The following is a 22,784-nucleotide window of genomic DNA, read 5'->3' on the forward strand; positions in this document are numbered from 1 at the left end:
ATTCCAACCCCCTGTCGATGCAAAGGTTTATCGTCACAGGAATCAGCTGTTTAAAATAAATGTTTTGTCTTTGAGAACATTGTGACACTGAGAAATGAAAGTTTTTACAACAAAATTTACATCAAAATGAAATCATATTTTGATATATTTATATAACATATTCACTTAGTAATAGCTGACCCAGAACTATGACTCGTTGTCTTTGACAGTCTCTGACTGTGAGCATGAGGACACATTGCTTAAATGTGCATTTAACAACTACAGACAGGATAAGCCAAGTGTGAAATGTCTGGCACTGAATAATATTAAAACAAATCATTTGTCCAAGCTATGAAATTAAGCATTGTTTTCACAAAACTATAGAAGCCATATCGAATTGCCACAATGAAGATGAAGTGGTCCACAATACACGATTTACATGTTTTGAAGTGGTTTACTTCTTCTGCAGTGTATGTAATTATGAGGCACAAATACCCCCTCCCTATCGATCACCTAGGGAGAGAAAGTTAAGGCTCAGCATGAGGGGGGTCTGGCAGGATAGAGCTCTCTACATTATTAAGCACTTCCTTTCATCCCACTGGGATGCAGGAAGCTGAAGGCAATTAGAGAAATCCCTACAGAGACTGATTTGTATGATAATATACATCACCATTCTGGCATCCCTTTTACTGTTTTAATTATATTTTTGAATTCAATATTTGTATTTTCTAATACCATGCATATAATACACGTCCCAGTTTCTCTGCCACTAGGTTCAACATCTCTCATGGGCCCTTACAATCCAGTGTAAGCACTACCACCACCTACTGTAGAAAAGTAGTAGTTTAGAAAAACAAGACAGCGCTACAATGATTCTACCAAACCCTTTTAGCAAAGAAACATGATTCCATTTATTGAGTGAAATTAGTAAGAAATACTAGCTACACATAGGTTAATCACAAAATCACTACATTCCTTTATGTATTCAAGTTAGATTATATGTGGTGCTCATTCTTCCTATCATTCTCGATCTGAAACAGCTCTTGAATACTTACACATACAGTATAGTGTGCCCTAAAGTAATGTCCTTTTGGCTCCTTCTCTACCTGGATCACAGAGGATGATGACTATAATAATGATGATGATGATGATGATGTTGTTTAGGATGATAATGATTATTATCATCATTGAAGACCTGATGATTGACGACCTCCTCTCTGCGTGACAATAAGAGGGTGTATTGTTAGATTCAAAGGTGAAAAGCAGTCTCAGCTCCAGAGTAATTACACAAACATTCCTTCACAATGAGTCTTTTGCTGTAGGCCTCTGCTGATAGCTGGTATTATTATATTCCATATCCAGCTGAATAGCAGAGGGAGGTAAGAAAATGTCAGGTTTTAACTGAAGAAAGTTGTATGGCTGCAGTGTACTGCTGAGTAAGCCTTAAGCACAGCACAGCACAACATAGTACAGCAGGAAACGATGGCAGATGTCACACACCTTCGTTCTTTTTAGCTGTCATTGTTAGGCAGCCTTTTGTATTTTAAACTGATGGTTACATATTTATCATTCATAAGGTGCAAAGGCTATCATTTATTTGTGTGTGATGATAAAATGGTTGATTTAAGTAGGAGCTTTGTGTGCAAAATACAAATAGGAAAATTCACATCATATAACAATCAGAGGAGATGTTTGAGTACTATTGCTTGGTATTATTTCATTGTATTTCAGTTAGTTAATTATGCGTTCACCCGCAGCATTTTGATTTTCTCAGCATATGAACATTTTGTTAGCACAAATACTGATGTGACTTTTACATTAATGATAACACTGCTTAACTGAAATTTTCAGTCAACAGTACAGTACAGTGCAACACAGACCTGTGCTTCCAGACAATGTATCACACATCTTCCTGTTGGATCTTCCAGTAATATCCTACAGCTTCCGGACTCCACACACATAACACATTAATTATTGTTTTCCTACCATTAAAGAAGGCTGGCACTCATCACTCATAGGGTCAACACAAATGGCTGTATGTTTTTAGGAATGGGTGGCCAAACAAACTAAATGCAATTAGTTTGATGGATTATTCTATGATTATTTAACTAGCTATCATTACATCTGCCATGCGTATTCAGGGCTACAATATTGTTACTAATGATACTGTAGTACTAAAATAATCAGAGCATAACATAACAGTAGTAATTACATCTGATGTGTTTCATGTAATGATATCAATGTATGCACACCTATATACATTACCATACCACATTAGTCATGCCCTGTTTGCATTGTCCTGAAATGTCATACCTAGCAAACACTTGCATACAAACATTGTGAAAAACATTGTGGCTTTAAATAGAATACTGCATATCATTTTGCAATAATCATATCTACTGTATTTTCCTGTAATCTAACACATTTTGTAGATGTTGCGTTTACGTTGTGTTGTTGTATTTTAATGTAAATTTGCCTTTTAAATTTTGGTTTAGTTCCTAAGAATGTTAGCCCATCATAAATATGTCTCTCTTGGTTTTTAAAAAGGAAATGTGCTTGCTGGGTGATGTTACTTAATAGGAAACCTTCCCTGGGATTATTTTGCAACTGCTGAATTGAATTACATAGATATTTTAATGCAATTCATCATTGATTAATTTATTTATTACAATGTGTACAGTAAAGTTTAAGTTAGATACTCAGATATAATATACTGGAAAAAAACAATAGGCCAATAATTTTTGGGAAGAGGCTTTTAACAGCTAACAGGCTTCTTTTGCCTATGGGCTTTGCCTGCCATATTTGGAGATAATAACTCCGCCTATCCCAGTCTGCTCAATCTATCCCTGCACATGTGTCATCTGCTGAAAGCGTCCAGTGACACTTGCAGCTGTTCTAAAATAGTCACCTACATGGCACTAGAAACTTCCAAGCGCAGCAGCAAGGCTGATATTTACTCTAGCGTTGTATCTCTTTATCATTTTTCTGCCTAAGTGACTGCTTTATCAGGCTACTTATTAAGAGGGGGACAACATCAGAAATCTAGGCTCTGTTTACAGTTCTTATTTTGCCTTTTGTTTTTCCTCAGGGTTGTACAGAGCAGTTATTTTGTTGCAATCCATATAGGTACATAAAGTACTGTTTCTGTTTGTCTTTTGCCACATGAGAGGAAAGGCACACATGAGGTACGTCTTACAGTTGCATGTCTAAACTGTGTGACTGTATTTAAAGTACATTGTACATAATTGTCACTACCTTTCATATAAACAAATGGCTGCTGTGGAGGACCGGTTCCTGCAATTCCATCCAGTTCATGGATTAAATGTCAGACTGGACCCCTCTGGAACTCAGGCTACACGTGTGGAGAGCTTTGCTCATGGAGTCTGCTTCAGCAAACAGCCCTTAGCCCCAGGGGAAATTTTCCTCATCGAGATTGAGGACAAAGAATTGGGCTGGTGTGGCCACCTACGGATTGGTCTAACAGCCCATGACCCCTGCAGTTTGGAAACAGTGCCTGAGTATTCCTTGCCTGACCTGGTGAATTTGGGCGATAGCTGGGTGTTTGCTATCACTCGAAACCACAACAAGGTTGTAGAGGAGGCGGGTGAGGCGGGAGGAGAAGCAGGAGGCAGAGTTGAGGCAGAGGGAACAGAGGGTAGCAGCGTGCCTGGCACCTTCTTCACCAAGTCCCACCTTCATATCCAGAACGTTTGCATCCCTAGGGACAAACTGGTGGGCCGCAGCCGCCCCGGACGGTTTAGCCACATCCTTGACGACCTCTACAAAACCAACGCGCTGCCCCCTACTGCTCGTCGTAGCCGCATAGGAGTGCTGTTTGTGCCTCGGGGACAAGGCAGGGCAGACATGCACATTGTCATCAATGGCGAAGACATGGGCGCCAGTGCCAAGAATATCCCTACCCAGCGGCCACTCTATGCTGTTGTAGACGTGTTTGCTGCCACCAAATGTGTCCAAATTGTCCAAGTGGAGTACGGCTGTGAGTTCCTCAGTTTTGTACATATATTAAGAAACAGCGCAAGAATAGCATAACCTAAAGAAAGACAAATATTATTGTTCCGACATTTACAAATGTTACATGAACTGAAGGGAAATGCACTTAAAGGGAACCTAGTGATTGTCTTGTAAAAGTTATCAGTAGCCTTACAGTTATCATGCTATATTGATGTGCTTTCTGCAAAAAGTCAGGCAGGACTAATAATAAGATAAGGAAGCTATAAGAAACTGACACCAAGGGTGCCAATACCAAGCACATATCAAGGACACATCAAATCAATGAACCATATAACACTAATTTATACACTAAGATTGATATAGCCAGCCAAGCATGTTCTCTTGGTTTTGTTTTTCCATAGCACTGTCATATGTGTAACTGAAAACCATTATATTACTATTTGAAAATTAATGACCAAATTTTTCCTTTCTATTCCTCTTTCTCTCAGTCTCTTCTCTTCAGACACTGTGCCGGAAGACCATTCAGAAACACATTGTTCACAGAATGGCTCTAGATTGGTTGGAGCTCCCAGAATTACTCAAGAATTATTGCAAGTATGAATGACATACAGTGAAGGCAGTGAAAGCCAGTGATGATTCTGCTAAGGACATTAATGCTCAGTAGTATTTAATGGACTGAATTCTTGAAAAATTGGAGCCTCACCAATTAGTCTCATTTTCCATTTGGGATGAAAAACAGCAGTCATCTGATTTCAGATTTTGAAAAAGAGAACAAAAACTTTACAAATAAACATGCATAAATTAATTTTCTGTGTTTCTCTTTTTTTTTTAAATTCACATTAGATGGCAACATGTAGTATAAGGATTGTTAGGTTTTACTTGGCTGAAAGGACAGTCAGATGAATCAGATGAGACCAGTTTTTCAGAGACAAGGTTTATTCTCCAAGCGTCAAAGTTACACACACAGTGCCTGAACTAAGACTGCCTAGGCTCAGATGAGCACTCACATAAATATTCAGGTGTGATTTAGACTATACCTCTATAGTTGTTGATTGTATTTGGACAGAGTGAGATGAGAGTACTTACAAGCATTGATATGGTGATGACTCTTTGTTCTAAGGCAGTTCCTGTGAGCCATTTGGTGTGGTCTAGACAGACCTTCTACCTCTGATTGAATTTGAAATGATTTGAGCAAGTAGATAAATGAATAATAAATGGAATGATAAGTCAATCATAAAATGAATAAAAGACTCAATGAGTAGAATATATATTAGAATGTAGATCTTAACAGTACTACTGATTGGTTTTTAACAATTAAAGCCCCTGGTCTAGTTTTGTGTTTGTATTTTTAATATGTTGTCTAAATTGCTGTATATTGCAATAAATGTCACTTTCTCATACTGTCCTTTCAAAACAACAATCTCTTTCCTTCTGTCCTACATTCATGGACATGAGTACTGCACCAGATTTTCTATCAAATTGCTGCCATTGGTCAATCAAAGCAAAAAAGGACAACTGCCATAAAATTAATGTGTAGTGCATGGTTTCTTAGCGTTTCTGGTCAAAAGATTTCAGAGGTATTCCACATCGCCAAAGCAAGGTGGCATTTAGCAACATAATACTAAGAACATAACAGAACATAATACTAACATGTAATTGTCGAGTTATAATATTGACATTGCACCGCTGCACATTGCACATTGAAAATCTAATTGTTAATATGGTGAATTGTGAGACTTCCATGTTACAATGTAATTGCAGCTCGTAACTGAGATTAACAGTATCGCCATCTTGTGGCAAATTTTTATATTAAGATGAGTCACGTGACCTCCCCAGTTGTCACGTGACATTATGGCCTTATTTATGTAGCAGACGGCGGCTATTTACGGTTAGCTGATTTACTCTGCTGAGAGCAAATACATTACAGTTTATTTAGGTATTTAGGTATATAGTCACCTATTCAATATGTCCTTTTGTTCATTTCTGGGAGGCGAGATCTATAAAGACCACTTCAAACCGGGTAAGACGTAATGCTCTATATGAACCGGCCAGATGGCTAGCAAAGTGAATAGTTTATCTTCGGGTGCTGGAACTTGATCTGGTGATGTAACACAATGTTAGCTAACCAGACAGGACTTCCAAGTTGGCCAGAACGCAGCGTATTTTCTTGTCATAGGTAGATTTATATATTTTTCTGAGAAACAACGCGATGTGTTGTTTTGATAACTTGCGCCACCATTACTCTGTGACGGGTTATTTAATAGTTTTCCACCATTCTAGCTCACTCGCAAATTGTTGTTTGAACTCCAACAAGTGTTTGTTCGGTTATTGTAGCTGCAGTATGTAAAACTGAAAGGTCGACATCGGAGCCATTGCCCAAATAGGTAGCTTGCCAGTTTGTTACATGGGCTACTATTGCTACATTTTCGGAATCATAGGCGCATAACTGAAAACTGGCCATTTGCCCAAATCGGAGTTTCCATCAGCCCCGGCCATGTCTATACCGATGTGAACCAATAATTGTAGTTGCCTGCACGCATTTTCTAGCAACTTAGTTTCACGCAGTTCTCAAGAATATGACAGTGAACAATGTGAACCCAGGCTTCGAGTATGTGGGTCACCAATGCAACTGTATTGCACACCTTGTTGTGTAAACTTCAGCGTTTCTCAAACCTCTCCTGGAGGACCCCTTGTCCTGCATGTTTCAGATCTCTCCCTGCTCCAACACAGCTGATTCAAATGATATCAACTCGTTATGAACTCCTGATGCTGCTTAATAACAAACTGATCATTTAAATCAGCTGCTTTGGGGCAGGGAGAGATCTAAAACATGCAGGACAAGGGGTCCTCCAGGAGAGGTTTGAGAAACGCTCCAATAGTCTCTCCAACCAGTGGAGCCTGCAGCCAGACCCTTCTCAAAACGCTGTTTTAACTAACAAGCATGAATTAAGATTTTGCCCCTGCCAAAAAACTGCAAAAATGTTGCGACGTAAGGGTTAAACTTGCATACTATTCATAGTCCGGTTTAAAGAGAAGCCTAGAAGCTGGATATATTAAACTAGTGCAAGAAAATAGCTGTGCATTGCAAATATTCAAAATTGATTTCGTTTTAACGTCAGACAAAAGTATTCCATATGTGACTCCCACACTGAAAAGCATTAAGACATACACACTATCATTAATATACTGTAATGCAAGTGGAGCCATTTTAACTGTTACCTTAGGGGTGGTTTACATTACATTGTCAGATAGCAGAGCGACTTACAAAGGTTACAGTTTTGTACATTTTATCCACTTATTCAGCTAGATATTTAATGAGGCAATTCTGGGTTAAGTTCATTGCCCAAGGGTACTGCAGATGTTCCCTAGTGGGCAATTTAACTAGCAACCTTTCTTTAGCACTGTGCTACACTGCTGCCCACAATTGATTATGGTTTAGGTTGAGTATCTTTATTCCAGTCCAAGTTTCATTGTTGCTTTGCTGCGGGTCTTCTATGCAGGTTTGTATGTGTGCTCCCAATGTGGGCATCAGCTGTTCTCCAGCAGATCAAAGTACGAGCATTCATCCCCATGGCCTGCCTTCACTGAGACCATCCGTGAGGACAGCGTGACCAAAATGATGGAGACGCCATCAGCCTTCAAGGTGAAATATTGTGCCTAAAACTCTGCACTGAGGGTGTTAAAGTAGCACACTTGCAGCTTGAAGCACTAAACCACCAGATAAGCACAATAGAAACAGACCAAGATGATTCTGGGTTGATAACTGCCGTTCGGGAATACGAAAATGCGAGCATAGTCTTATTGATGCGACAATGTTGCTGTTTCAGGTGCTGTGTGGAAAGTGTGGCAATGGACTGGGTCATGAATTCATTAATGATGGGCCAACGGAGGGGCAGTCACGCTTCTGAATATTCAGTAACTCGCTGAAGTTTGTCCCTAAAGGTATGATCTAGTTTGTCCACAGGAGACTAAAACTGCCAGAAGCCAGAAAACCATTCATTACTAAATTTCCTGAGCAAGGCAACAGCAGTGTCATTGAAAAGAACCCTTGTGTTGAAGATTACAGTAAACAACTTCTGTAGTTCACCCTCATTAAATCGAATGGTTGTAATGTTCTGTCTTATTTTTATTCAGTCATTTTTAGTAGGTCTGTGTTTATTATTTAAATTGACATGACAAGTTGCTTTTGGGATGGATGTTTTGAATTATTGCATCAAACTTCCCTAGTTTTCTTGCTAGCATTTGTTTATGCACAGGAAATTGCTTGCCATTTAAAGATTTGTTTCACAAGTAAAATATTACTTTGATTGCACACAACTGTGTAATTGATCTAGTTATATTTAAACATCTTAACAGATTACAAAACTCTGCAGTTCATATTCAGTGTTGCTTCTCCTCATTCTCATTTAATGTTATGGATTATTTTAAAATGTTTGATCTGGAAATAAGTGGGTAAGGTGGTGATGCTGTGATGTACCTTTAAATGTTGCATTTGATTTTAGTTTTCATTTAGTATTTTAGAGTTGGAATACTCAATTTCTTAATCTTTGACTTTTATAGTTGTTGTAGACATTTGTTCACTCTGCTTTTTCTCATGTCTTTTTCAGACAAGGTTGACAGAAAGTAAAGCGAGCTGGTGGAGTAGAGAAGACAGTGAGAATGTGTTGAGTAATGCTGTTTTTGTCTTAACTGTGGCCAGTTCTTGAAGTGTGCTGGAAAAAGCCCACAACGGGACATTCAGTACGCAGATGTCTAAGTGGCCACACTGAGAAAGAAATGGATGCATTGATATTTATATTCAAATATGCACACTCAGTTGTGTACAGAATTACACAAGGATGGCCTCATAAGCTTTTAAATAAAATGTAGGAATTTTTTTTTTCTTTTTAATGATCACACTTTTTAGCAATAGGGGAATCCCCTATTTGAGATTCTACCGTATTCAGATAACTTGGGGCTGTTTTCTAGCATTCCCCTGTCACTGCAATGTTCCATAATATCCAGGTGGGCTTTCTGCCCTAGGATAGAGGCTCTTCAGATCAACTTCAGTATGAAAAATTAAATGTGTGTTTTTTTTTTTTTTTTTTTTTTAAGTTCTCATTCAAGATTTGTCTTGTCTCGGCTATATAAGATCAGAAAGTATAGTAGAAGTTATATCCTGTAGGGTTTGGCAATACTGGTATATTTTTTTCCATCAGTGATGACTCTTTGGAAACCCAGAGGAAAATGTTTAACTTTGTCTATGCACGGATGAGACACCAACTGTCTGTTCCAGTCCCTTTTTCTATTGCTACCTCTGGTGTTGCTGTCCTCATTATCTTTGTCTTGGCTGAAGTAAGAGGCACCGTTTCCTCTTGTCATTGAGTGAATAGATGCTACACAAACAACTGTGGTGACTATTAAAAGTCACATACATGCAGCATACAAATGTATTAAGCAATAAAGGATGTTTGGATGAGGAAGGAAATGCATTGTCATTGGATACCATTGCAGTTTAGAAGACCGTTGCACACATGCCCCTGGTTTAAAGTTTGTGTCTTTTAAATACTGACTGAACTTTAACTGGGCAGGCCTTGTGACTCATTAATCAGCTCTCATTCACCATTCACTGTTAAATGAATGACTGCATTATTGTGATGTGAAGCAGGTTTACTCATTTACACTACAATGAGATTTGAAGCACAGAGGCTCTGATCATTTCCATACCTTACCCTGTCTTTAATTACAAACTTGTGTTGATTGGAAAATGGGTTACTAGCTTAGCACAGAGTTCCTTCAAGAGTTATTTTAAAACCACTTTTAATGAATGCAAATAATCCTGCTTCACGGTCTGTGACAAAAGTAAACCAAACATGTAAAATGCATTAAATGTTTGGTTTTTGGGTACAGTAATGATGGTAGGACAATAAATTCATTCACAAAAAAAAACAGCTTTGTCTCTGGGAAAATTTCTTTCTGCTCTGTTAATGACTGGTTGGCTGTCAGAGATGTCAGGAAAAAAGTGTGTGTATTAATTGTTCAGTGCAGATGCCCAGCACACACACCAGAAAGACCTTCACAAAGGAACACCAGCTGTATGTAATGACGTCATGGCCACAACAACTACCCTAGTCAGGACATCAGATTAGTGTATGAATTCTCTCTGGACTGGTGGGGCAATGGATTATAATGTAAAGAATGGGATGGCCCTTTAGGGACATTTTTGTGATGTGAAGTTATCAAAGCAATGTTTTCTATTAAAGTTTTAATTTAGTGCAGGCCCTAATAGAATTATGTTGTTAAAGCAAAATTGAATTCATGCAGTAAGCTTTATCACAGTCCTCTTCCTCAACATTTAATTGCAGCAGTTGCAGATTAGAAGCAAGGCATGGTATTCATCATAATATAGAGGATTATGCTCTGCATATTATTCTAGTAGCAGAGACCATATGCAGCAGCATTTATTCAGTCAGCAGAGCTTTATTTTCTAAGTTTATGACAATAAACATTTTAGTAAAATGAAATATGGCAAAGTTGAGTTTCAAATAAAAAAAGCAGCACTTGAGTTCAAATCTATCTGGTGTTTTGTAGTTTGTATACATCATTGCCTTGATGACTAACGATGATGTTGTCAATGTACAATTTGCCCAGAACCAACACTTCAAAACTGCAATGAAATGGTAGGGACTATGATAGCAATGTGCCCTTTTTGGGACTATGGAAGCATACATTGCAATCATCAAGGTAATATTTCAAACATTCACAATGAATGAAAATAACATTGACTTTTTTTGTTAATAAAGTGACTCAGTGGCTCAGATTGAAAGGTAAGGTGGCCCAAGTAACTTTTTTTTCTATAGTGAGAGCTTTCCTCCGCTGATCCATGGCATTCAGTGAACCTTCTGAAAGCTTGGGATTTAAAAACTATTAAGCATTGTTTGTTTCCCTGAGATTAATCTCATTTTGGCATCTCTTTGGCAGTCTTCAAATCTTGCGGTTGCTACTGCTGGGGATTTGCCATTCGTAGCCCTGCCAACATCCTTCATGTCACTTACAGTAGGATTCCTACCAATGATTATGTGCAGTAACGTGCTCAGGGTATTGAGGTGAATTGTAAGAAGCATGGAAAAAACATACTGTGTAAGATCCCCTCCACAGATATTCACATTTATGAAAGTAAACTCTAGAAAGAATACCTGCAGGTTCACTCCTTAAATGTAAATGTAAATATTCAATATTTTCAATATTTTCCTAACTTTAGGAAAATATCTGAGAATATCTTAATCTGAGATGCATCACAAAGAATGTATTCTCTTTGGTGGTCTAGAACTTGTAAAGTCTGGGAACCCCTGCTGCACAGAACAAATGTACATGCAGGTAGGGAAGAAGGTAGGAAGAGAAGCCTTGGTATCTGAATGCCAGATACATTGGGTTTGTCAATCATCCTAATTCTGTAATTATATTCCTCCATGTTTTAAGGGACTGGAAAGAATCAGTTACTGGATACTTCCTTCTGTGCCCCCAGTTTCGATGTCTTCCCCTGCAGCCTCGTCCCAGACTGCTCTTTGGGGTGGGAGTGTTCAGAACCATCGGTTGTGTGAGACACAGTGGGTTAATGGGAGCCTCTGTTGGCCTGTGCTGCACTCCAGCTGGAAATCATTTCCGTGGTTTGGCATGGATCTGTAGGCGAGAGGAGGCAAGGAGCAGTGCTACCCGGCCCAGGAGAGCGCTGCTCATTACTGACCCAGCGGGCATCAGAGACACGCTGCCCCTGTTCCGTTCCCATGCATATCCTGCACACGAGGCAGTGGCCTGGGTGCCAGTATCAGAGGGAGTCGCCAAAACCAGTCGTTAATCGGTACGGACAAGGCCCCCTTTCTCACGACTCCTGGCAGATTCATTTTGCATGAACCCTTTGCTTCCTACTGTCATCTGCAATAAACCTGTGTTGCTGCCCTGTGTTGAGCTAATGGAGACCCAGTAAATTATAAGTACACTCCTCAAATCAACACATTTCTCAAGGAATGTTTATATGGAACCGTCATTTGTAAAGTTTCAGTTATTTTCCTAGAATAGATGCATAACCAAACAGGCACTAATTTCTTGTGAATGATTACATGCAGGTCCCCATGCAGCTCTTTTTACATATGTGGATTCTCCATTTATTAAAAGATAAAAGAATATAACTGACAGGTCAAGGTAAAGAGTAACTTCAGTATTCTGCTCAATAAACTGGAGAAATGGCTTGCACATGGCAGTTTTAAGACCCATACTGCTCAAATGGAAATCACATGCTGACTGCTTACAGTATAATATCAGTGTCAAAATTAGAAAATTTATTTCTTCAACTCCCTCGAAGAGTAGAATAGCCTGTGGGTTTGAGGGTAAATGTGGTGACTTCCCACTTTCCCAGCTGTGATGGCCTCCCATTGTACCCAGATTGATTCACTCTTATCAGAATGTGGATAACAACTAATGGGGAACAGGAACAAACAGTACTTGTTTCTCCAGCCATTCACACCTGTCTCACATTTTAAGGGGGATGGGGAGGGACACCCTGATGAGACATACAACACAATGTGTTTTGATTTTACCAATAGCCTTTAAAGTTATTCATCCTTCCAAGGAGGTGCTTCTCTTAATGTACTAGAATATTTTTGTACAAAATCTTTTTTCAGTGCCTCATTTTATTTGAAACTATTCCTGGTTCTAATAGCTCAGTAGCTCACCCAGAATAATGTAAAATATTGCAGCAATGTCAGTTGTAAATTTAGTAATGAATACATTGAAAAGTAAGTTGAGTGGGGCAAGTGTAGTTGGCTATGCTGGTCTGTTGTGAATATCTGAGACCCACCAATTCACAATGGAAACACACTTACCAACAGTTGTTTGCTCAGTCTGACCAAAAAGAAATAAGTACAAAAAGAGGTATAATCCAGGGTCTCTGCAGGCAGAGAAGATCATGTGGATACTTGTGTTTAACTGTCTTTTAGAAATAAACAGGTTTTAGTGTTCTAAAATTTTCTTTATTAAATGTTAAAGACATTATCCTGCTGTCAATTATATTGTTTACAGCATTTAGAATTTTCTAGAGGAACCACAGTATATGGCACAGTCTGTCTGACCTTATGGAATCAGATGTGGAAAACAATTCTGTTTCAGCACAAATGTCTCCCTGGCAGTTCCACCCTGTCAGGCCACAGCTTGCTGGGTGAGGAGAGAGTGAATTCATTTGTGAGGTAATTGAACAGAAATGTGTAATCATGTTTTACTGAGGAGCGCAGACACTATTGCAGGTGTTTGAGTCTGAAGCCATTTGACTTCTCTCTCCTTGCAGCCCTATTCATTGACTGGATTAGCCAAACATGCTTTTCACCACAGAATAGTTAGGTAATAATGTACTCGTCTGAACAGATCAAAAGTACCAGTTGCACAATATTTTACCTTAATATACCTCGCTGTAAAACTTTGCATTCCTCCTGACCTGCAGTGACACACTGTTCCCAGCTGATGGTGCTGTCTGCCACAAATATACCATAATGGTCTCTGTCCACTATGGAGAGTTATGATCTCAACATGCTGGATAATCACAGCCTCTTTTCCATAGGCTGTAATTTAGTTTTTGTGTATGTCTATGTTAGTATTTTATTCTATGACTGTGCACAACACTGACATTGTACTTCTAGCTGTCAAGTGTCAAATGAACTCTTAACTACAGAGTTTCTTTATTTGGTCATGTGTTCTCCTCCATACAGTGCTGGGAACACTGACTGCCACCACAGGGTGTTTGAGTGGTCCACTTACTGGATAGTCAGGGGAAAGTGCCACAGGGTAAGCTTCTCTCCCTTGAATATTATACAGAATGTTTTCAAAATAAGGCATTATGCCCATTGCCACTGGAAAAGTTTAGAAAGTCACCATGTCTTTGTTTTGCTTTGGTTGACTAAGATGAAGAAACATAGTCTAAGGAAAACACGTTTGAAGTGTTGATAGGAGGGATTTCACTTCAGAGGGATGTTTCATGTTGGCTGTCAGGAAGAGGAGCTTTTTGAGAACGCCAAGATGTGCAGCCCTACGGATGTCAGTTTTATGAATGGACACATGCCTTCCAGCTAGGACATGGCTGTAGATGAACCCTGCACAGTACCATCCGTATATGATGGCATGTCTGCTGATCCCTCCCTGTGTTTCACATCAGAAAGGACTGGCACGGTAAGAGACCTGAAACAACAAGGTGATGGATTACAAACATTAGGTGCGGAACAGATGTTTCTTAAATGCCCCCTTCAAACAGTGGCAGTGTAATCCCAAACAAGACAGGAATTTGGAAAGCATTCTCAAGCCTTAAAGTGCTGTGAAGTACAGGTGTGGATCTGAAATTCAGAGGGGTGGGGAGAACAGGTGGAGTTCAAAGGTAGAGCGTCAGGTGTGAATTTTTCTGGCACTTCAGAAGGCCAGCTTTATGGACACTGTCCAAGGTGGAAAAAAATGCAGAACACAGGTGAAGAAAGCGGGGTAAGCAATGAGTTTGTCACCTGAGCACCTGAAACACTTCCCCCATAAAGGAACTTCTCATGACTAAAACTATCTTCAAATAAACTTAACTAAATTTTTAAAAATCTAGTAGTTTAATGTACTTGTTAGCTTTACCTGCTAGTTTGTACCTTGCCTGGCCAACCTTTGGAACTTTGTCATGGAGTGCCTCTAATATTGTTGACTCTGTATGATTTTTCGCTTGTGTTGTATTGTACCCCACTTGTAAGTTGCTTTGGATAAAAGCGTCTGCCAAATGAATAAATGTAAATGTAATGTAAATGTCAAACTACTTCTAATCAGCTAATACTTGTATTGAATTCTGCTAAAGTGTGACTGCATATGCAAACTGCCCTGTGATACTATGAGAAAGTAATGAGGTACATCAGGTAGCAGATATTTAAATCATGCCTGCCTGAACTGTGAGGGTTTTGCCCATTCTGTCTATGGGCAGTATGTGGTCCCTAACTACCAAATCATTCTGTAAAAACCTTCCCAGTGTTTTTTTTTTTTTAACAGCAAAAACATGTGGGTAGAAAACACAAATTTACAAATTACATACCTCCACCTGCAGTAAAAAATAATTTGAAAAAAATAAAAAATGAATAATTTGAAAAAAATAATTTGCAAAATACAATACATAACTATAAAAGAAAAGGACTTTTGCCATCACATATAATTTGACTTAGGAATGTCATGAGACAGTAGTGTAGCTTTTAAATTGATTTAATGTACTGTACATCAAAGGGGCGTGTTTTTCCTAATAGGGGTACAGTCAATGATTGAACTCTGTTTGAGGTGGTAGACGGGCAGACATAGTTCATTTCTGTTCTCCATTAATTGTAATCAACAAACTGTTCTTTTCCACTCCTCAGTATCCTTGGGTCTATTATGAGAGTAGAGGGGTGGGGGTTGGTGAATGATGTGAACCAGTTTTGACTGGAATCAGAGATTAACAGGTAGTTTGTATAAGAAGCAAGAACAGGCTCAGCAAGGTGAGATGGGGTTGTCTTTCTTCCTGAACTTTAGTTAATAATGAACTGCATTAAAGTGCAGTGATTGTAAGAGAATCCTTCCAAGGCTAGGCATGTGAAAGAGCAGATTTTGGTTTCCACTTCATCCACGCTGTCTGAAAGCTGGTAACATAACCATGCCGCAGAGGTCAGCTGTAAAACATTGGTTCAGAATGCAACAACTCAATGTAAAATGTGCCTGTTTGGAAGCATTTGTTTCACCTTTGCTGCTGCATTAGCAGAGTGGTTTAGCTGTCAATGTTTAATGCGATGAAAACATTTACAGGGATGACTCTAATCTAAGCTCTAAGACTCTAATCAGTCTTAGTTACACAACATTTAAAACAGGATCTCAAGGGTTAATGGTGCATGCAGACAGCAGCTGTTTTGTCTGATGGATGCCAATGGGAGTGTTACAGGCCAGAAGACAAGGGCATTTGCAACGGTGGGTTGATTAAGCTGTGGGTGTGTGGAGTGGGCACACGGGGCTGTTCCACAGTCTCTATCTTTCTGTTGCCTAGACTGAATAAGCCATGGGATGCACACAGACAGGTGGAGTCAGAGTCACTCATCACAGCTCATTATGAATACACACAGAGGCCACGTCTTGTACTTGACCTCGAAACAGATCCACTGATGGGCCATACATCATTTAAGGTGTGAGCATCTCAATTTGTCTTGTGTCCACACAAACCCATGAAAAGAAGAATTCTTCAGAGCTCTCACAATTCTGTAATGCCAGAACATTTCATTATAAGGAGGTTTTCATTCCTTAATTTTTTTGTTGTATTAAAAAGATTTTTGCAGTGACTAATGAAATATGGAATGATTGAAATCCATCTCAGATTCTCTGTAAATATTCCACAGTTAACAGAAGAATAAAATGGATTGAATGATGGTTGATTTTTTTCTTGACATTGCAGTTAGCTTTGCATTCTTCTTGGGTAATTGAAATGGTTTGCCTACACGCATGTTTTGATTTTAGGAACACAAGAAAGATTGATGGGGAGAACAGGCCATTGAGCCTGTATAGGCTCATCATTTTGCCTACAGACTAGAATATGTCTAGTGCTGTATCAAGCCTGGTCTTGAAAGGGGTATCTACTTCCACCCAAGTTCTTGGTAAGCTCTTCGTATGAAAAAAAATGTAATGTTTACCCATAACTAATTTCTACCTATACACTCTGTTTTACTGAAAGAACACATCTTGAAATAGCAATCCATGTAATACACATTTTAATTCATTTTAAGAATGGATTAAAGAGTTAGAAAGTTAGAAAGCTCAATCAAATCCCTCTAAATCCCCATTTGCTGAGGCCAAAGAGATAAAGTGTCTTAAGTCTGTCTTTACAACTTTACTGTTGGATAACAGGAACCAGTCTTGTTGCCCTTTTCTTAATTTTCTATCTTCTATAACCATCTCATAATGGGGTGCTCCAAATGGGGTATGACAGAGGCGTTAATAATTTTTACACATCATCCTATTGGTTTTTTAAATCCTCTTGCACAATGCCTAAATCCTGACAAACTGATTGAGGTTGCCTATTACACCAAAGGTTTTTTTTTTGTTATGTTTTTGGTTTTTAGCTACAAAAACAGCAGGCCTATTGAAGATGCACAGCAGCTGTGTACATTTTCAGGCAACCTGCATATCCCATTACAAACAAAAGAGGGGCAAACAATACTGCTGTCACGGGAGAGAGGAACATCGGTTTTCTGGAAACAGCCGTCGAACAGCAGGATCAAGTATGAGAATGGGCAAAAAGTGCAGGAAGGTGTGGACTGTCTGGTGTGGGCAACACTGTGTAAACGCATGGCCCAAGCAACCAGAGGCAAGTTATAAATTCAGTCAGAGCAATGAAAACTTCTATTTCATTTTCCACACCTGACCTCTCAGGCTAATTCCACTGATAAGGAGAGCGGGGCATAAATTAGATTAAGGCAGCCCTCACATTGCCACATAATTACAGCTCCCCAGAGACCACACCTGTCAATGGCACCAATTCAGATAACATCTGGAGTGAATTAGACACCATTTCCCCTTTTCCCCTGGCAGGTAATCGCGGCATCCATCTTCATCCGCAAGTGCGACATGCCCCCCCCTCACCACCACTGGTTCTGCCCCACCCCAGCATATCACATGTTACTCTCATCATTCTCATCCCCCTCAGAGCAACAGCACAGTGATACATCAATGCTCAAGGATCTATCAGCCGATGATCTATCTAGCAATCTGTCAGCATGTTGAACTGCCACTCCGTGGAGTTAATCGGCCAACTAGAGTCCAAAAGAAGATAAATATTACATCTGAAATGCAAATAATATGCACAGCTCAATTTTCGCCCACTTTTAGATGCATAAATTGAGAGTCACTCTATCTTAGCTGCCACTTTTATACATAGCTCTTCCCCATTATTCAAAGGCCTTTGCCTTGTTCAACTCCTTCTGGAAAACCAGTGTTTTTTTAACCAGTAAAGGGTAAACCATGTTACTGTTCGTCAGTAAACCGAATGCAGCTCATCACTCTTTGTCTTTTTGTCATTTTACATATTCTGCCACACATTATCATGAACTAAACATTCATAATATCAAGTTCAGCGAGTTTACATACTTCTATGTGCAGACAAATGCATACAAACCTCCCTCTATCACAGGAATGCGATCCATGTGTTTTCACAGAGAATGCATATGTGCTTTCATGTGTGCAGCCAAACATCTGTCACACAGTGCATGGTCAATATGGAATTGTATACAATATTTTTTACAGAGGGGTGGAATGTTCCCGCCACGGATCAGAAGAATCAGCCTTCAGATTTCCAGTCAGAATGGCTGCTCTGAGGTGCTTTTGTTCCCTTGTTAGCAGACTGTTTGTTTCAGGGTGAAGATGTCATTGATGGGCGCAATGTTTATAGTGCCTGCTTTGTTCTCAGTATTATGCAAGGCCACGCCATCTGCGTTCCTACAGTGCAATGTTCAGCTTCATTTTTCACTCTTTCACTATTGCTGCACACCTTTTAACTCCTAATGGTCCTGTTTTTAACACAGCTGAAGAAATGCAGGAAATGTGCATCTAGTCTATTCATGCTCCTACCATTACAATGACCTACCTCAGGTTTAATAGATGATGCTTGAAAGTGAATTATTATGAATCATTGTCTGACTCTTCTCTGTGCCCTTTGTTATGGTGTGAGAAAAATAATAATGACAAACGCTTACCATTTCACCTGTTCCTGCTGGAAACTGTCATTCCTACAAACTCTGCACAGTGTAAAAAGTGACCTTCAGCCAAATGGGTGAGTGGCAGTCATTTTTGAAGATGGGTGAATGTTTGCAAACCTGATCTCTGTCTCATACTCTTATCTGCCCTGGCAGAGATAGTGGTGCAATACAGAACCTGGTTTATTGAAGACTTCAAAGCAAATATGTTCCAGGGCACTGAGATGCAGGTACTGTAAATATTCAATCAGTCTCTTTTCTCTTACCCTCTCCTGCAGACCTTAAAGTAGGATAACCTTGAAAAGTGAAGTCCCAGATAGTAAGAAAAGATTTACTTTTTTTTATCCTCTTCCGATTCTTTTGTCCTTGTTCAAGCACATGAGTTCAACAGACAAGCAGGTAAAAAATAATGAAAAACACTGGAGTGCAGTTTCTGTGTAGCTGTAATCAGGATTTGCATCTTGTCTTTTTTTTTTAGCATAAAACACAGATAAATGCTTATAAAGTTGTAATTATCAGACAGTTCCAAATGAATGTGTGGCATTAGCTTCTATAGCAGTTGAAAGAACCTGTTGTCAGTCTCAATAGAGAACAGACAACAGGTGGTGGAGGTTTATATGTGTAGATTCATGAATTTGTGAAAGAGAAGCAATTAAATAGGATAGTTTTGAATTATTTGAAGTTCTAACCTTAAGATTTTTTATGATTACATATAAAATGGTTTGACCCCACTGACATATTTTTGTATTTTTATATTTGACATGAATGTCCACCCCAAAAGAAAATTTTGCCAAATGGTGAGTCTTGTTGAAAGGAGATCCGTGTAATTACATGTCAATCTTCATTTTCAAGATGATGTCATGGCAGTTGAAAAGTCCCTCCCACTGATCCACACCATGTCTTCAGCAGAAACTCTCACACATTGTGCTCTATATGAAATCCAGATCTTTGAGGGAAGCAGAATGATTAGTTGCAGAAGCAGGGAGCCCAACAGAAGATGTCCCTCCGGGAAACACCCTGTCCTCTGGCACAACATGCGGCCCACAGCTGGCTGCGATGGGTGGTCTTATTAGAGCAAATTGCCCCCTCAGATAGCCTATCAGAAAGGGGGCTGATTGCTTACTTCTGCGGACAAAAGGCCAGCTTGATTGTTGTTGATGCAATTTAAGCATGTTCTTCTGTTAACTTAGGTTGTGGTAGCTCTTTGAAATTAAACATTATCTGCAGCATGTTTGGCAAAAAAGAAAGTATGCCATTTGGAAGTATTTTGATTGTCCAGAGAACCATTGTTTGGTGTTGGAACCCAAGCTTGTTTGCGTAAAATATGCAGATTATTACTTTTCAAGAGATCTGACATGCCTGTAGTTATAAACCCTTTGAAAGATTGTAATTTCCTCCTAACTGTTTGGAAGGTGTAAAAAAAAACATAACCAAGTATGAATAATCAGTGGAAAGGCAGAGGGGAAAAAAATTGAGTGCACAAGCCCTCCAGTCGTGGGCCATGCTCTGACTCTTCTCCTAATGTGGCCTGAAGGTATAAGTGTGAAGCATAAAGGACCCTGCATTCACTGCACCAGTTGGGGAAATTCCACCATGCAGCACATCTTGACTGTCGGCATTTCTTGGAGGAGAATGCTCTGTTTTTTTCCCTTTTTATACATTAATGTATCTGTAAAATTTTCAGTCTGAGGTTTTGCTTGTCTCAACAAATGACAGGGACTTAAAATGGTATGGCTTTTGAACCTAATTGCACCCCCATCAATTATACTTGTGAAGAGAAGAGCCAATCAAACTCAGTCATCACCAGCAGACAAATTGTGTGCAAATGTTCAACCCCTCTCACCTGATGTTGTGTCTGGCTAAATGTGGCTTTAATTATATCTGAGCAGTCAGGCTCACATCTTATTTAATCTTATTTCAGTTGTGCCAAGCATACATATCCATCATTACCTCCTATAAAATGCACATTCAATGGTCTGATCAAGATTCACACTTTCCATATTGATTAATAAAACCCAGGCTTCAGTTTTGGTCGCCAACGTCTTCAATTTGAGGGAACAAGGTGAGACATGTAAAAATAGATATTTACCAATATAGAATATGTGAAATCCTGACCAAATGTCTGAGTGGGAATGTTAAACAATAATTCATCAGCAGAGATAGAAAAAGAAACTCATGTGAAATGTTACTGTTAGAGGACTGTTCACTAGTATTCAGAAATTCTCCACTTCCCTTCAGCTCTATGTTATATGTGGGAAGCATTAGCCGTTCTCACTGAGGGCATTCTGTACCATTAGAGCAACATCCTTCAAACGGAAACAACAGAGAGTCCAGATGAGTGCCAGGGGCCACAGAGACCAGGCTGGGGGATGAGGTCAGTGATGCGGAGCAGATTCATACCAGCTTGGGGACATGGATCCATGAGTCATGTGGCTCATGTGTATGGCTCTCACAAAATGGCATTCTGAAAGTCAGATATGTTTCTCTCCTCTAACAATGTGAAGGGATTCAATGCTTTGAGAGGCTGTCTCCTCCTATTTTAACAGATGAGGGCCCAGAGACCAATGTGCCAGAGACTCCAGCTACCATGAATGAGTTTTCTCCATATTTTCACTGAACCACAAGCCTCTCATATGAAGAGCCCTACAGAGTCTTGCTCCTCAGGGCTTCCATAAGTGGGTACTCACTATAAGGTCTGTTGACAATGGACACTTTGCCATTTGAGTCACAAAGCCTCAGAACTTTACATGAAGTTTCCTGGTGTGAGAAAACATGGCTTTGAAGAGCATATGATTTCTACATATGTTCCATGAGATCCAGGCTTAAGACAGTCTTCCTCATGAGGACTTAGAGAGGGTCAAACATTGTCCAAGAGGAAAAAGTCATGCATATAGGCTTGGACTGGAGGGACATCTGAGAGCAGTCTTGTTTCTCAAGATGACTGGGTTTACTTGATGGCATGGTTTAACCATCGTTGTACTAAAGGGTTAATTCCCAAGGTCATTTTTTGAAAGATTTACAACAGCCAAAATTGCAAAAACTGTCTGCTATTGAATAGTCTATGATTAGCAGTGGTTATGTTGTCCATCTGAATTTAATAGATCTGGAATTATGAAAAGACTCCAAATGCTCTGGAAAAGAAAATAGCTTGAATGACAGAGAAATTAAAGTACATGATGATAACATAAGTGACGTGGAGCTATGAAGGCCAGAATGGGCAGAGCTATTTTTCTTCATTTATGAAACTAGAGCATTTGTCTCTCTCTGTTTTGAATAAATTTCATTTCTGAAGCACAATGAAGTGGACAGGTTTCATTTTATGGCGAATGTTTGAGGGTAACTCTTTTTCAAGACATTGGACTGATCTTTTCTCTGTGGTGATCATTTTGGCACATCAGGGCAGCAGCTCTTTGACAGATACTGAGAAGTTGATGGCTGGAATCCAAGGGTACATTACTGGAAACTGGACGGCATCAATGAGATGCTAAGAGTAATTTTAGTAATAGTGCAGGATGTCGTTTTGTCTGTCTACTCCACAGGGAGTTTCTCTTCTTGCTGTGAAAATTCGGTACAAAAACAAGGCAGGCTGATAATGACAGCAGTCATGAACTGTATGTGGGAGTTCCAACCTGTATTCACCCAGTTCTGGTTGGATTGTGAATAAGGCTAAAAAAGTAATGGGTTCCTGTCTCTGCGCTAAATAGCTGGAAGCTGTCAAAACACACTGTTGTGTCATTCAATCCCAAAATGCTGTTGGGCACTTCCTTCAATACTCAGACCTGCATATTAGTGGAACCTATATCCTCAGGAGCCTTAAAGCAGTTATCTGCCAAGCCACTGTACCCAGTGCAGTCAACTGATATTTTAGTACAGCTGTAAGGCTGCTGCCATGACATGTGTGTAAAAAGATACTCACTGTCACACCAATATGCTATGTTTGATGTGCTGTGAACTCCTCAGGTGCGGAGACATCTGAACAGGAGGGAAACTCTACCCTGTGTCAGATCACTGAAAAAAAGTCACCAAGAAAACTAAACTTTTCTTTCTTTAATGTCTGAAAACCCGACATTCGGTCACAATAAGTCCCTCTCT

General features: G+C 39.5%; 2 protein-coding genes across 2 annotated transcripts; both read left to right on the forward strand.

The window, feature by feature from the left end:
- Positions 1–2,922: 2,922 nt before the first annotated feature.
- neurl2 (neuralized E3 ubiquitin protein ligase 2) lies at positions 2,923–4,737 on the forward strand. Its single transcript, XM_036550430.1, has 2 exons — positions 2,923–3,976; positions 4,440–4,737. Exons 1-2 carry the CDS (start codon positions 3,250–3,252, stop codon positions 4,553–4,555), a joined length of 843 nt encoding a protein of 280 aa, XP_036406323.1. The 5' UTR covers positions 2,923–3,249; the 3' UTR covers positions 4,556–4,737.
- A 1,068-nt stretch (positions 4,738–5,805) lies between these two features.
- Positions 5,806–9,797, forward strand: msrb1b (methionine sulfoxide reductase B1b). Its single transcript, XM_036538789.1, has 4 exons — positions 5,806–5,971; positions 7,452–7,594; positions 7,779–7,893; positions 8,559–9,797. The coding sequence occupies exons 1-4, from the start codon at positions 5,917–5,919 to the stop codon at positions 8,576–8,578; spliced, it is 333 nt and encodes a 110-aa protein (XP_036394682.1). The 5' UTR covers positions 5,806–5,916; the 3' UTR covers positions 8,579–9,797.
- The last annotated feature ends 12,987 nt before the right edge of the window (positions 9,798–22,784 follow it).

This window comes from Megalops cyprinoides, chromosome 1, assembly GCF_013368585.1.
Source record: "Megalops cyprinoides isolate fMegCyp1 chromosome 1, fMegCyp1.pri, whole genome shotgun sequence".
Taxonomy (NCBI): domain Eukaryota; kingdom Metazoa; phylum Chordata; class Actinopteri; order Elopiformes; family Megalopidae; genus Megalops; species Megalops cyprinoides.